The following is a 15,041-nucleotide window of genomic DNA, read 5'->3' as shown; positions in this document are numbered from 1 at the left end:
GCGAAGTAATTTGTCTTACAGTCAAGTGAAAACATGAATTGCCACATCACGTTCTTGGTATGCACAGCATGGTTTGAAACCCAGATCAGATGGCACAAGATCACCCCATTCTAGGCCTGCATTTGCCTTCTGCAGCTTACAGCTGTGACTTTCACACAGCCTGGCAGTTTGCCTTGCCTCAGCTCCCTCTTAAATTAGGCAGACATATTCCAGTGATGGATGTCTGAAGGTCTCTTACAATCACATTGTGGTAAAAATAGATAAGGGAAAGAGAATTTCCTGTTCCAAGTAGAATTTACGTAAACCATTAATAATTCACTATTCAGTATTCACAAAAATTCTTTCAACTTAGAATGACCACTATTAAAAAATGTTGTAACTTCGTTACTGAGGACGCAGGAATGGAAAAAAAAACAAACCAAAAAAACCAACAGACATGCTTAAACTTGCTAAAACCTATTCATTTGGAAAGGTCAAACCATACTTCCTTTGGGTGTACAGGATGGAAAATGCTGCTGGCCATATTTTCCCTGTGGTATTCTTTTCTCTGGTAGTTCTAGTTCAATACCATACAAGGGAGAAGGACAGCAGGAGGCCAAGAATGTCACCAGTCCAGTGCTGTCAAGATGAGTTCCCCTTCCCCAAACACAGTAAAGTGAAGGCTTGGCAGTTAGGAGAGTGAGAATCATTCCTTGAGCTTCTATATTTCCAGTCCAAAATGGATCAAAATCTGGCCATGTAGGTCAGTCACTCACTGGGTTTCTGGTGGGGCTGTGTCACAGCCTAACCCCAGTAAGCAGCTAAACAGCACCCAGCCACAGTTCTTTAAACACCAAGTATTTCATTTCTGCTAGGTCTTCTCTAGCTTTTGCCAAGATTGATATTTGTTATCTCAGCCACGTTAGAACACAGCCTTCATGTAGCCACATGTCACCTTAAACCTGAATGAAATCTTCAACAGTATCTTACTACAGACATATGACAGAACTAGAGAACCAGTTGAAAGGACTAGAGAACTAGTTGAAAATTCTTAAATGGGCAAACTGATGTGTAAGTAAATCACCAGAAGCTTTTTAAGAATGAAAATAGTTGCTATCCCACATGCACCTCACGCTAGACTCTAATTACAGAAACCCTTTTAAAGACAGGAAACACTTAAGAGTTTACATTCTCTGCAGGGCTCTGTGCCAGTGGGAAGGGAATTACAATCCAGAATAGTGTGATGAAAACCAGGTGGGCCTGAAAAGGTAGAATTTTTGTTCAAAATGCACATGCATTATCATCTGTGACTGGTGGACTCTATCCTCAAGTATGGACTACAAAAAATTAAAGGCACAAAGTTCTGGTTATTTGTATCCAGAGTTCCAACACCAGTTAGTCTCTGGAATATTACAGAACAGTAGTTTACACCACAAATACTTCCCAGGAAAAAAAAAGTCCACACCACAAAAATCCCCTTACACATATAAGGTCAAACAAATGAGTCATTTAAGGAAAAGAAGCCAGACATTGCAATTGACCCCAGCTAAGCACAAGAATCTAAAAAAAAAGTCAGTGAGAAGGAGATCTTAAAGGAAATCCCAAAACAGTGACAAAAGAAATGCCAAATCAAGACATAGAAACAAATTAAACTCTCCCATCACATTGTCAGGCAATAAATATATAATTGAAGCACACTGGTGTTTACAAAGACTGTGGCAAGGTCTTTTTTAGACATTAATTTTTCTTCCTAATGTTTCCCTTTCACTGCTAAATAATTTCATTCAGAGTACAGTTTTCAAACATAGCTTTCACATCATAAATCTTTAAAAGCCTACAGTCAGTCTATTATATTTACTTTCTCTTCTCTACACAAAAAAGGATTGATCTAAACATACCCTACAACACTATTTACACCTTAGTTAATTATTATATCTGATTTCTTTCTGAGCAACTAATGTAAAATTTCATTTGAATAGCTCTTCCTTAAAAATGTATTTCCTAAATACAAACAGAAAGAATTTTCCCACACAGGTGTGTATCCATATGCAACTTAGAAAGCCACGAAGGCAAGACATTCTTCTTTTCTATTCTTTTATCATACTAACACAAATCACAAACACCAAAAAAAAAAAAAAAAAAAAGTGACCTGAATTTAAGAGTAAATAGTTCATTCCTGTTTCAGAGGGGGAAAAAAAGGTAGCTAAAACATAACTCGTTGAAATAGCAGCAGTGTTGTTAAATCACGCTGCTGTGGTGGTAATGGTGGGCTGCTTTCTGAAATGCAACACTTAGACAACTGAATTGACCTGATGTTCCCTGACTTCTTTTAGAAGGCATTAACAGAGTGCTACATTTCTCTTTTAGAGTTTTGGTTGGTTTTGGTTCTGAGAACAAAAAAATAAATGTATTTGTATCTAAAAAAGGGCAGCAGATACTAAAAGAAGGTGTATGCCTATAGGACAGAAGCAGGTTATTCCTTATTGCAAAGGAATAATAAAAATAAATAAATAAATAACATTTAATAATTATCCCATTTTCTGAAAACTGAAGGGCATCCCAACTCAGCAGTGTTCCTACCCATTTGCTCTTGTCTCCTGTACATACAATATCATATAACTTCACTATGATCCATACAATCATTTTATTTTACACATCTGTAGCAGGATGCTCTGTCTGGGATGCAGTCAAGACTTGAGCAATGCAAATTTTTCAAAGCTATCACTGGGAACTGAGAGGAGGTGTCATGCTGCTTTTGGTGTTGAATTACACAAAACCAAATCTGACTCATCAACTCCAAAGTTAAACATCCTGATAGTGAGGTGAAGGTGTGGCAAATATTGTAAAGTATCCTTGTCTAAAGATGCTGAGCTGACACAGCTGACTTCTCCATAACCATATAGAGACATATGACTGACAGTGAACCACTTTATACCATAAAAAGTACCACTTATATATATACTATAAAAGTGCCAGATGGCAGGGATTTCTAGCACACTCCTTCTTGGAGCATGTGTGGAGATTCCTCCCTTGGGTGGGGACGCCTCTTAAGGTGAGCTAAAGATGTTTGCCCACAATCATTGGTATGGGTGAGTAACATTGATCTCTACTCAATGATTGTTTCTTTTTTGGTAACTTTAATATCATTGCTTTAATACAGTACATTATTATATACTATACTAGCAGTGTTAGCTTCTATACCATGCAGTAAGTAATTCCGGATACGATATATTTGTCTAATCATTTATCATAATAAATCATTCATTTTTATACATCTGGCTTGTCATCCTTAATTCTGCATGACAAAGTTGTACAAAGGTTCAATCAATGTGTATAATTCCTTAGACTTATACCGTTGACCAAGGCTGGGGCTAAGATTGGATCCAACCACGCCCAGACTCCTCTCTGAGGAGTTAAGAAAGCCAGAGGTCATTCTGCACCTTGTGACTCTATGGGAAGTCTTCTCTAATAAACTTTGAAGCTCCCACTCCACCCACAACAGCATCGTATATTCCATTACCTCATGTCTTTTTAGAAACAGTTTCTGGAAATGCAGAGCTATGGTTGTTGTCAAATACTTTATTTTTCTACTTTTTTTTTTAATTTAAAAGTGAAAAAAAAAAACAAGAAAGTCCCATACAACCCAGAAAGAGGCTTAAAAAATATCCAGGATTATTTTCAAGTCTCTTTTTCATATTAAGTGTTTCCTCATCTTTTCCCCAAAGAACAGAATATTTGGCAACATTTTAATTACACTGCCGATAAAAGTAGAAGTAGTAATCAGTAAAAAATATTCCAGCAAAGAAACGGTCAGTTGAGCAGCTAGCAAAACCCTGCAAAAAGAAAAATAAAGGAGGTTCATACAGGAACTTCTCTCAGTTCAAATGCCATTTGTCTTTTGCTATGCTGCCCTTTGGAAAGGCTTACCGGCACAGCTACGCGGAAAGAGTACGCGCTGTCATACAGCTTAGCTACAGGGAGAGCCCAAACGTGCTGCCGTCCCTAGGCGACAAATGAGAGACAGATTAGATAACCTCAATCCACGGGAAACTGGAGAGAAGGACAAATTCTGGAAGTATTTCATTGACAAATGCAGTGCAAGGTAATTATGATACCGAGACTTGATAACTACAGGCAAAGTATTTAAAGATGAAGTGCTGACTTTAAACCCTGCAAATGTGGGTTTGCTCTGATCAGCTCCACGTGGAGGAGAACTGGCAGGCATCTGACTCCCAGTGACACTCAGCTGGCTCTGAATACCTGGATTCCCTCACTCGTTTTCTAAGCAAATTCCCCCAAAAATAGGGATTGTTCCTGATATGCCAGGTGGCCTGAGAGCTTTAATTTGTAATACTAGCAAATGGCAGTTCTGCTGATTTTGGGACAGCAACTTTAGCAGTGCTCAGAAGACATAAAATTTCCTCCATATATTCTAAAGATATAGGTAGAGTCTTCACTCACTATTTCAAAACCAGATACCTGCAAAGTTTCATGCTATTTTTTATTACAGTGTTCTGCCATGCAAAAGTGAAACAACATATTTCATACCTGAAATATTTATGCTACAATGAATAAAACAAAATTCAATCCTCTCTATTACCTAATGACCCACAGTAACTTATATTTCTAGTGTCTCCATTCCTTTGTCTTTCTCTCCTCACTTCACTTTCTGACACATCCTCTCTGCTGGAGACAATATGTTCACGTGACAAAACCTACATGGGACTGGTGAGTCCAAATGATTGCTGTTCTGCCTTTTGGTAGGGAATAAGCCTTCCCATCCCTTGAAAAATCATCTTAAAAGAAACCTCTTCAACTAGGCAGCATTTCTATTCTGAGTCACATCAAATCTGAAAGCTTGCTGCTGCTGAAGGCTAGTTAGCTTTCATCTTTTGATGTGAATTTCAGGTTGACACAGGAAATCTCTTTGACCAGTTTTGTCAGTAAGCTTCAAGGACACTTCTGCATTGTGGAGCTCTCTATGTCTGACTTAATTTCAGTTCTGTTGAAATTACAGCAGACAGATCAAAACTTGGAAAATTTGGGCTTTCGGATGACTATGCCACTGTTACAGAGAAGCCTGAAACATTTTGCGAGATATTTGAAAAGTTGAGCAAAAAGTCAGCTGGAGGTATCTCAAGTGCTGTAATCTGACTAAGCACAAAAAACCCAATATCCAAACAAACAACAAAAGTCAAGCAAAAACATGCTATATATGGGATCATAGATCAGAATTCTGAAGACTCTTCTCCAGAAGAAATTGGAAATTACTTCCAAATTCAGAGATGTTTCTCCTACCATGCGTTCAGAAATGCTATTATCATTACTTCTGCTTTTCCTGCTGTTTTAGCCAGAATAAACATTTCTGAACAAACATTGACAAATGGGGGCCCTGAAGGAGGCCTTTATGTCCAGGGAGCATGAAGAAAGTTTAAAGCCTTCATGAATTTGCTGGAGATGCTTCAAGATTTGGTCACTAAATATTTTTTATTGGGAAAATCTAACCTGTTTTACCAGCTTTTATCCCTGTTGAGGCAATCCAGAGAATGACACATAAACAATTTTGCTTTTAAAATGAAGAATTTTCCCTAGAGGGATTTACTGGTAAACTCCTGTTCACACAGAAGTAAAGCAGAACATTACCATTGTTGCCAACAAATTCTAGACTTTAAAACTGGAATTAATTACCCGTAAGATAATAATGGAAACAATAAAGTAGATGATAGTTTGGAGGACTCTCCTAAAGCTCTGAGAGATAAGCTATTCCCATTTCTTAAATATCTCTGGAGTTATAATAAGTTGTAGTGGTGGCTTAGGCTGCAGCAGAATCAAAACTGTCCTTTCAGAGAATTATTATGGATAGATTTTTATAAAAGTGAGCAGAAAACTGACTCCAACAAAAAGACTGCATCTCATTATGGTCATGCCAAAGCCAGCCATGACTGACAGACTCAAAGTACCAGCATTTGGATTTCTAGTACTTCAACAAAGATCAGAATTTTGCAACCATTAGTTTCATCAAAAGGACTCCCAAAACCCAGAGTATTGCTATAAAAATCTTACCTGTGTGGTTTCTTGAAAATTCTTCCTAGTGTTTTGGCTTGAAGAATAATGAGAGCAATAATTTCCAAATGTGACTTTGCAGAGAAATATAATTAATGGTTCTGTGGTGCTTCAAGAAACAGAGAAAAAGAAGGATAAATGGCTTTATTAAAAATAAAATCAGTTGCCCCCAAACCACAAACCAATATTCAAAATACACTCATACTCAGTGAAACTCTGGATATGATGTATTAATCCCTACATGGGAGGGCTATACTATTGGGTTATAATGGCATACATTTAAAAGACAAATTTTCAGTGGCTGTAGAAAACAAGCAGACACTTCAGGAGTACTGTTATACTTCATCTTATCTGAAAAATGCAGATGTTTACAGGGATAACATTGAAGATCAAAAGACTGGACGAATCCTTTGTTGCAGAGACAGAAGTCATGAACTGTTGTCAAGCAGATTGGCTGCTGTTCTGGCTATTGCTGGCCTTTCTCAGAATAAACCTCCAAAATAAATAACCCTTCCCTCTGTGAGAACACGGTGGAGGTGGGCTTTTGAGGAGAAAACACCTGCTGAAAGGAATAAGTCCGCTGCTTTTCCCTGCTGTAAGTGACAATTTTATGCAACATCAGAAGTTCTGCATAAGAATCTCCCTTTTACAGGGCTTGGCACAACAGGCCAAAGCAGACACTCTCTGGAGTTACTCATGTTATGTTCCTAAAAATATTTCTCTGCAACAAAAGAAAAATCAGATCCCTAGGCCAGAGACCACAATCCTGCTAATGCACACATACGTGCCTGCTCAAATGCTTATTAGGATTGAAGCTTAAGACTTCTGGATTTCAATACCTGCAACATTGGATGAAATCTTCCTTGAGCTGAGAATGGTATTGGGCCTAGCAAGGAATCTACCCAAAAGGTCTACATTAACAATTTATTTGTGTGTCGATTTTTCCCACTCCTCTGAATAGGACAAATTTGTGTAACAATAGACAACAGGCAAGAATTTCTATCAAATGAAGAACGACTGCTGTCTTTTGCATGCATTCCTTTTAATTGTACTTACTTTATTTCCAGTGAGATTTCTACATCCATGGGCGTGTATTTGTTAATAGGAATAACATAGCTGTAGTTTCCAGAGCTGAAAAAGGTTGTATTAATACACATGGGCTTTTGAGATAGAGAGTATCTTCACCAAAACATGGAAATTGCATTTAAACAGAAAAAAACATAAAAAGGTATCAAAGACTACGGTATGCAAGAGGAAACAACTATGACCAGAAGCAGCCAGGCCACAATAATGGTGTTTTGTTCTACTATAGCATAATAAAACAATTATTTTTATTATTGTATTAAATAATAAAATAATAATAAAAATTCACCTACCTGCACTGCAGATTTTTACTACAATAGCGGTTGTCAATGTTTTGCTGAGTTTCCAAAATCTGTATGGAACTGATTGTTGTATCAATCCCTAAAAATATTAAGAACAATAGTTTTTTCTTGATTATCCTAGATAAGAGCATAATAAAACTGCAGTTAGTCTACTGCCTTGATTGCCACCACAGGACTTGCTGCAGGTCTAAATTAGCACTCAGTTAAAAGCCCCTGGTTGAGTACCAAAATTCTGCCACTGGAGATAAGAGCCTTGTTCAGTTTGCAAGGACAAATATCCTGGGAACCTAATATTGCACCATTTTCTTTTGGTCTTCAACATCAACAGATGTTGAAGGCTACTTTGATGGCAGCCCAAGTAAAACTCAAATATGCCAATACTCATTTTAATGTACTAGAAGCCATACTCATTCAAGTAACCACTAACTTGAAAAACCTCATCTTTGTTGAGAGGAATAATATGGAATGCAGCAAAACTTGCTTCTAATTCTCTGTGGATGAAAACTACCCAACTTAAATGAAACTTATTATTTCTTCATATAATGTTGCCTTGGACTTGCAAGAACTTTTGTTTTTGCTAGAATTTTGTAATATTTTACAGATAGATGATGAGTTTATACTCATAATCCAATGAGGTTTATACATGTTTATAATGAGTTTATAATCATCATCTATCTGTAGAATATTACAAAATTAAAACATTGGTTTTCCCTTAGGCAGACACCACCTGTCTGAGAGTGCTGTCCAAATCCTTCCTGAACTCTGGCAGCCTTGGTGTCATGACCACTTCTCTGGGGAGCTTGTTTCAGTGCTTGACCAACCTCAGGGTGAAGAATCTTTTCCTAATAGCCAGCCTAAGCCTCCCCTGACACAGCTTCCTGCTGTTCCTCAGGTCCTGTCACTGGTCACCAGAGCAAAGAGATGGGTGCCTGCCCCTTCTCCTCTCCTGATGAGGAAGCTGTGGGCCATCAGGAGGTGTCCCCTCAGTATCCTCTTCTCTAGGCTGAACAAACCAGGGGATCTCAGCTTCCTCTGCAGACCCTTCACCTGGTGTTACAAGGTGGTGCAGAAAGCACCAGGAGGACTTGGCTCAGCAGGCCCATGCCCTTCACATCAGGCTGTGCACACTGGGTTTGTGTTTCTGCTCCTCTGTTCCACAGCAACCATTCACTGCTTTGCAGAGGAACTTGATGAGTATAGGGTGACCTGTTCTCTGATTATGAAATCTCTGTGTGGTAGTATATGCTTAATTTTCAGCACGCAAATATCTGCAAGTGTCAAAGGGAAATTAAGCACGCTCATCTCAGAGAAGTAGCACAGGGAACACTTCCCTATGACACAGCAACTCATTACTCATAAGAGGATCTCATCTGAGGTGTGTGTTCCCATGCAAAAAAATCAGAAGGGGAATGATTTTTCCCAGATCATCCCACTGGGGCACATCCAGGCAACAAAGCAGATCCGTGTTCTATTCCTCACCTGCTTTAAATGCATGGTCAAGATGTCTAAGTCTAGATGTTTTATCATCCAAACATTGCCTATTCTTTAATCAAACATTTATTAAAAATAATAATAATAATAATATTTAAAAAAAAAAAAAAAACAAGCCTTAAAAGAGAGGATTCACATAAACCAAAAAGACACAAGGCATAATCCTGCTCATAGTGAATGTGTGCCAGAGCATGCTGTTATAACATATGTAGTCAGCAGATACTCATCTTTACATAAAAGAATCAATATTTTCAGCCCAGGCTGACTCTGACAGCAGTGCACAGTCACTAAAAGGGAAACCTGAAATCAAGCCAAGCTTCCTGTGTCAAGGAACTTAATTTCATCTCCTCTGAAGGCAGTGTCAGGATCTGAAGGTAGGGATGGCCCCTTTGAGCAGCTGACATTTTAATCCCTTAGGTGAGATGAGGTAAACCCCAAACACTTCCTTCACACTGTATCATGAGTTTCCTGCACATGAATATCACACTTGTATCCTTAAGCAGAAGATTTTAGCCCCTGTCAAGGAAAAGGCCACTTGTCATTTTATTGTATCTGAAGCCAAGCCTAAGAACTCTCTAGAAAGGGCAGTCAGAATGTCTATAAAAATCTAATAAAGATGTAAGAATAAACTGAAAGTTACAGTGAATCACAGGAACTAGACTCACAAGTGCTAATTCTCTATAATGATGAATTATAACTGAAACTTCCCTAAAGTCCAGAAGCAGAATTCAAAGCCTAAAAGTAGATCTTGAAAGTTATACAAGTAAATATTTTTTTTTTTTTTCATTTAAATATAGGACTTACAGTCATTTCCAAGATCAGGTCTTCCACCAGGTTTTTTGACAGGATCTCCTTTGGGTAACATGTCACTTTTGTTCCCTGTAAAAGGATGAATGTACAAACATCCCCCAAATTAGCCTTGCACGATTGTAACAGTAAAGTATTAATACAAAACCAGAAGATATTTTGTTAATTATCTCTTGAATAAAGACATCCATAACCACGAGAGAGATCTTTAAAATACAAAGCACCTCCATTCAGAAGAAGATATACACAGTCAAAATAAGTTTGCAGATAAGTTTTTGAAACCTACAGACTATCAAAAACATTTCCAAAACATAGCCTAATAGAAAAGACTTCATCACATACAGAAAACACCACCAAATTCTATAACAGAGAGCCAAGCTGAAAGTCAATATGCAGCCAGGCACTTCAGCACAAATCTGAACATAAAGCCACATCTTTCTTATTAGTGAGAAAATCACATTAGGAATTATAGGCATCTGGTGTGCAAATACAGGCTGCAGGAACAACCCAGATTTTTGAATGTGAGATGTTAAGATACTGAGGACTGAGCCAGTACTTCAGAGAGAGTGTGCATAACCAAATAAACAAAGCTAACACAGGTCTCTAATAAATGATCACCATGTTCCCTGATGTCACCTCTGTACCTTCACACATGGAACTAGGCTGTGTAACATAAGCTGACAACTTCATTTTTTGTTATTAAAAAATTGTTATTGTTTTCATTGTTATTCTATTAATTTTCTCAACACTTGCCTAGAAAAGTGAACTTTAAAGGTATTTTGAATAATCATCATATAGTACAACCAGGGAAGGCAGATGACCCTTCAAGCCCTTGGGAAATGGTCTAATGCTATTCCTGTGCCTCTACACAGATTGCCAGCTAAGAATCTGTTCAGAGGCAGGCAACTGGCACTGGGAAATGCTGATCTTGCCTAAACTAACATGTTTCACTGAATATCGCTTCTAGAATACCAAAATACTCCATTACTAGGTTTTCCAAAGGAAACTTTCTGATTTCAGAATGACTGTTTCATGACAAGAAGCAGGGATCAAAATGCATTATTACTGAGACTGAAGCAAGACAGCTGGATTGACCTTATTGTTTTCTTATTCATTCCAGATTTGGATTTCATTTCAGTATTGGGAAATAAGAAAATCCAGACTTTTCTCATGCTAGTAGGTGACCAAGAGCATGGAGCAGCATTAATAAATGGAATCCAAAGGCCCAGAAGCAATGTAATACAAAATCATCTTTGGGATTTTAATCTGCCTTGTGTTTTTTATAAAACTCTCATACTGCTGCCAGCTATTCCTTGAATTCATTTCCTATTTACTAACTCATCATACAGATCTACAGGTTCTGCCAGATTTGGTGGTAACTGCTGCATTCAGTAGTTATCTGCTGTCCCATTTCATTAAATAGTTCCACACACCTAGGAAAATGGTGACTGAACACATGCAATCACTTATACACACACACTTGTCTTGGGGCAGATCTAATAAAAGCCTGTTCATTCTCTCATTCCTCCCTTTAATTCACAAACTAATTGTCACACATTCATTTTCTCCTGACTTCTCTTAATAGTCCAGATATGCTAGCAATGCATTAAACACTGTAATTTTGCATTTTCATTAACAGAGAGCTATTCTGTAGAAAACCTATATCCCCTAGTGGAGGTAAAAGATTGCTCTATGCAGCTAAAATAGTTCAGCCCATGCAAGTGTTGATGGGAATATTTATTAAAAACTTGGCATTAGTAAACACTTAAAATTGTGATTCTTTTGCAGGTGGTGGAAGAAAGCATTAAGCAGTATCAGAATTTTGTACAAAAACCAGGACAAAGACAGATTTCCTTCACTAAGACTTCCACTATTTACACTGAGTCAGTAACCAGCATAGAACTTTAGTTTCACTTGTGTTTTTACTTATCATAGAATTATAATTTCATTGTTCTTTCAGATATTGCAATCTAATTTTTTAATACAAGGTGCCAATTGAGAACACCAAGAACTACTACAAAGCACCACAGCAACCTTTAATAAATTGTAAATAAAATTCCACTCTTTCACATATAGTAACACTGAGGGCTTTCTCAAAGCCCCACATGGGGTGTGAAGATCCAATTCAATAACAAATAACAAGCATGACAAGAATGTAATGAGGAAAACCACAATCTTCAGATATGATTAAGAAAAACTCATCCAATAAATGTAGTATATTTTTTCCCCTCAAATACTCTATGGTTTTAATTCAAGTGAGTTGCAATATTCTGTAGGCAGCATGGGGAAAATCAGCTGATGATTTCTCATCGTGGTGGTACTTTACTATGAATCTGTTAACTGCCCTCTGAAGGCAATAAATGGGAATGCCTGAGGCTGACCAAAATCCAGCAGGAGCTCTCACCAACCTTTTATTGTGAGGGAAGAGACACTGGGGAGAAACAACAAGTAAGGACAGCTCCTGGTTATTGGTGGCACTTAACACTAAGGGGAGAGCAGTGAGCACTAATGGCATGGAAGCAGAGAGCAGGAAAAGCCCAAATGCTGGAGGATATTCACATTCCTCAATTCCACTGAAACCAATGGAAGTTCAAAAGCCCAAATCCTCCAGAGAAATCAGTTAAAAGAAAATGTGAGGAAAAAAGGTCACATTAAGCTAGGTGACATAAAGATATGTTGAGTTTTTGTTTAATAATTTTTCTCTTGCTTATGAATGCTTTTGCTTCTACTTGAACTTTCCGAGCAGACTTTTCATCAACAGCTCCGGGATGCAAAGGATTAGCACCTACAATGCATGCAGTAGTCTGCACCCACAGAATTCAAGTATTGCACGTGGAGCAGCAAAAGGTCTGTAATAATTCCTGAATTAGTATTTAATTTAATTGCAATTTCAAACAACTCTACCTTTCCATGAATCAGACTGATCAGCTGATTCTAAAGCATCCAGTTTTTATCATGATTATTCCCCGTATTTAATGCTTAGCTTTTTTTTCTGAAAACATTTTCCTTTTCATTTATCTTGGCTACAGCTACATTAAACAGCCTGTTGGTTTTCCTTCTGTTTGGATTTCATGTTGACATTGTTACCTTCCATCTGGGGATATATTCAGGTTCATTAAACTTGTGCAGAACTGAAATCTTTCAGTAGCTTGTGTACTGTGCTGATTTTTCACTCTTGGATCCACACTTAATGCTATTTGGAGCATAAAACCTTGAGAAAGTAATGCTTTGTGTTTATTCTTATCTTCTCTTTCCACCTAATATCAGAAGCAGCCAGCTGAGGATAGAAGGTTTTCATATTTCATTTTCATCCATGTATAATTCCTTCACTTATAAATGAGATTAATGTCTTCTTAATTAATCTTTCAGGTTTCAGAGCAATACAAATCACTCAGGTATGACCTCTTGAAAGCTGTATTGAGCTCCATCTGCCACGGCCTTACTGCAGCACTGATCACAAGAATCTCAAGGAGCACTCACATGCAGCTTGTCTGCAGAGGAAAGAATGGCCAGTGGGTGAGCCCCACCGAAACAGCTCACCCTGAGAGTGCCACAGCCACTGGCGACGCCTGCCCTGGCAGACATTTGTACTTCAGAGGCTGAACTGCATCCATCCCCAGTTTCATTCACTTTGTCAACTGTGCTGCAAGGATTGTTCCCAAGGCCAAGATAAGAAGAGTATAAACGCTGGTTTAGTCATAGTGACATTTGCTTCCACACACTGGGTATGTTAAGGACTGGGAGAGAGGAATACAGATTCCTACAAGTTATGCATACCTTTATGCATTAACCCTTTCTTATAAATATGATAAAAGTTGTAAACAACACATCTCATGCACTACACATACAACATCTGGCAGACAGTATCACTAAAATAATTAATTCCAGTAGAAGTTGTAACTATGATATTTTCCCTCCTGAGGAGCTGGGAGGCCCAGGAAAGAAATATAAACAATAACTATTCACTGCTGTGGAATGCAACAGGTGCATCTTCCATTGGTCCATGTAGATTGATGACCAATCACAGCCACCTGTGTCGAGGCTGTGAGCAGTCACAAGATTTTGTTATGCATTCTATTCTATTCTTGTTCCTTCAAGCCTTCTGATGATCTTTTTCTCTCTGTTCTTTTAGTATAGTTTTAATATAATATATATCATAAGATAATAAATCAGCCTTCTGAAATGGAGTCAAGCCTCGCGTCTCCACACTTGGGGTGCTCACAACAAAAACTATTTTATTTTACAGAGCTCTGCTTTCAAATACTACTGTTCAAAACCCCTGCCTTAACAATCAGAGTTTTAAGTGTAAGTTTTATGTTTTCAGGCAGTTGGCATTCTGTCTCTGCCCATAGAAATCATGTAGTACCACCACATTGTAACACAATTCAGGGTTTTTTGGGGTTTTTTGCATCTGTTAACTAATTCTCTACTAGCCCTAATCAACTCACATCCAAGTGTAGGCAAAGGTCAATTAAAGGGATTACTGACTTTCCAGTTCACATCAAATAATTTACCAAGAATGGCCAGGAAAAACAGTGACACCAGCCAAGTCATCTTAGGGTCCCAAATTCTTAAGGGTAACCAGACTGGATTTTTCAAAAACATTCACTGCAGTGATGATTAGTTATATCAAGATTTTTTTTAATCGTCTGGACTAAGTTCTTTTGTAGAAAGCTAACAACCTTTAAAGATTCTGGCCCCTTTCCCCACACTTTCCATACAGCTTCTGCTCAAATTATAAAGAATTACATTTTCAACTTACGTTTTTCCTTTGCATTATTTTTTTCATAACTTAGAAATTTGACTTTTGGTTGATGAATTGGACAACAATAGACCTTGTCACAAGGTAAAATGTCACAGAAATTCACTTCAGGGATCCTGCTGATGGGCTGTGTTGTCTGAGAAACTGTGCTTTCACTGGGCAATGCTAAAAAAAAAAAGCAAAAAACAACGACAAAAAAACCAAAATATAATTCCCACAAATTCTGTGTACTGGCATTTTATAATAGCCAATTATGTGTATGCAGACCAGCAGAGACAGTACCTGCTGTGGTAGTAGAGGGAGAGACTGAAACAGAACTTGGAGTACTGCTGATGAAGAAAAACAATTCATTAAGAAATGGACATTAGAGTTGAAGACCAAAACAAATTGATCCACAGTCTATTAGCGATTCCACTAATTTGAATTCACTAACGGTGATTTAACTACTTGCCTGTAAACTGGATGTTTTTCAAAACGGCTGTCATGAAGGCTAAGTAAATATAGGCTCCATATTGTCAAAGCACTGTAGAAAGAGAATTGTTCTGTAGATTTAC

The 15,041-nt window shown here is 37.8% G+C and overlaps 1 protein-coding gene across 1 annotated transcript in view; it reads right to left on the bottom strand.

The window, feature by feature from the left end:
- Positions 1 to 3,619: 3,619 nt before the first annotated feature.
- Positions 3,620 to 15,041, bottom strand: part of MYRFL (myelin regulatory factor like) — a 40,055-nt gene continuing 28,633 nt past the window's right edge. The window contains exons 17-25 of the mRNA XM_041465506.1: positions 14,939 to 15,010; positions 14,770 to 14,816; positions 14,488 to 14,652; positions 9,723 to 9,797; positions 7,419 to 7,506; positions 7,099 to 7,173; positions 6,043 to 6,151; positions 3,907 to 3,981; positions 3,620 to 3,812 (exon numbers count right to left, since the gene is read on the bottom strand). Of these exons, the coding sequence (XP_041321440.1) occupies positions 3,726 to 3,812; positions 3,907 to 3,981; positions 6,043 to 6,151; positions 7,099 to 7,173; positions 7,419 to 7,506; positions 9,723 to 9,797; positions 14,488 to 14,652; positions 14,770 to 14,816; positions 14,939 to 15,010 (793 nt within the window). The 3' untranslated portion in view covers positions 3,620 to 3,725. The remainder of the gene's footprint in view (positions 3,813 to 3,906; positions 3,982 to 6,042; positions 6,152 to 7,098; positions 7,174 to 7,418; positions 7,507 to 9,722; positions 9,798 to 14,487; positions 14,653 to 14,769; positions 14,817 to 14,938; positions 15,011 to 15,041) is intronic.

Source organism: Pyrgilauda ruficollis, unplaced genomic scaffold (assembly GCF_017590135.1).
Source record: "Pyrgilauda ruficollis isolate IOZ18807 unplaced genomic scaffold, ASM1759013v1 scaffold19, whole genome shotgun sequence".
NCBI lineage: Eukaryota > Metazoa > Chordata > Aves > Passeriformes > Passeridae > Pyrgilauda > Pyrgilauda ruficollis.
Note: the sequence above shows the minus strand (reverse complement) of the source record. Positions and strands in the feature narration are given on the sequence as shown.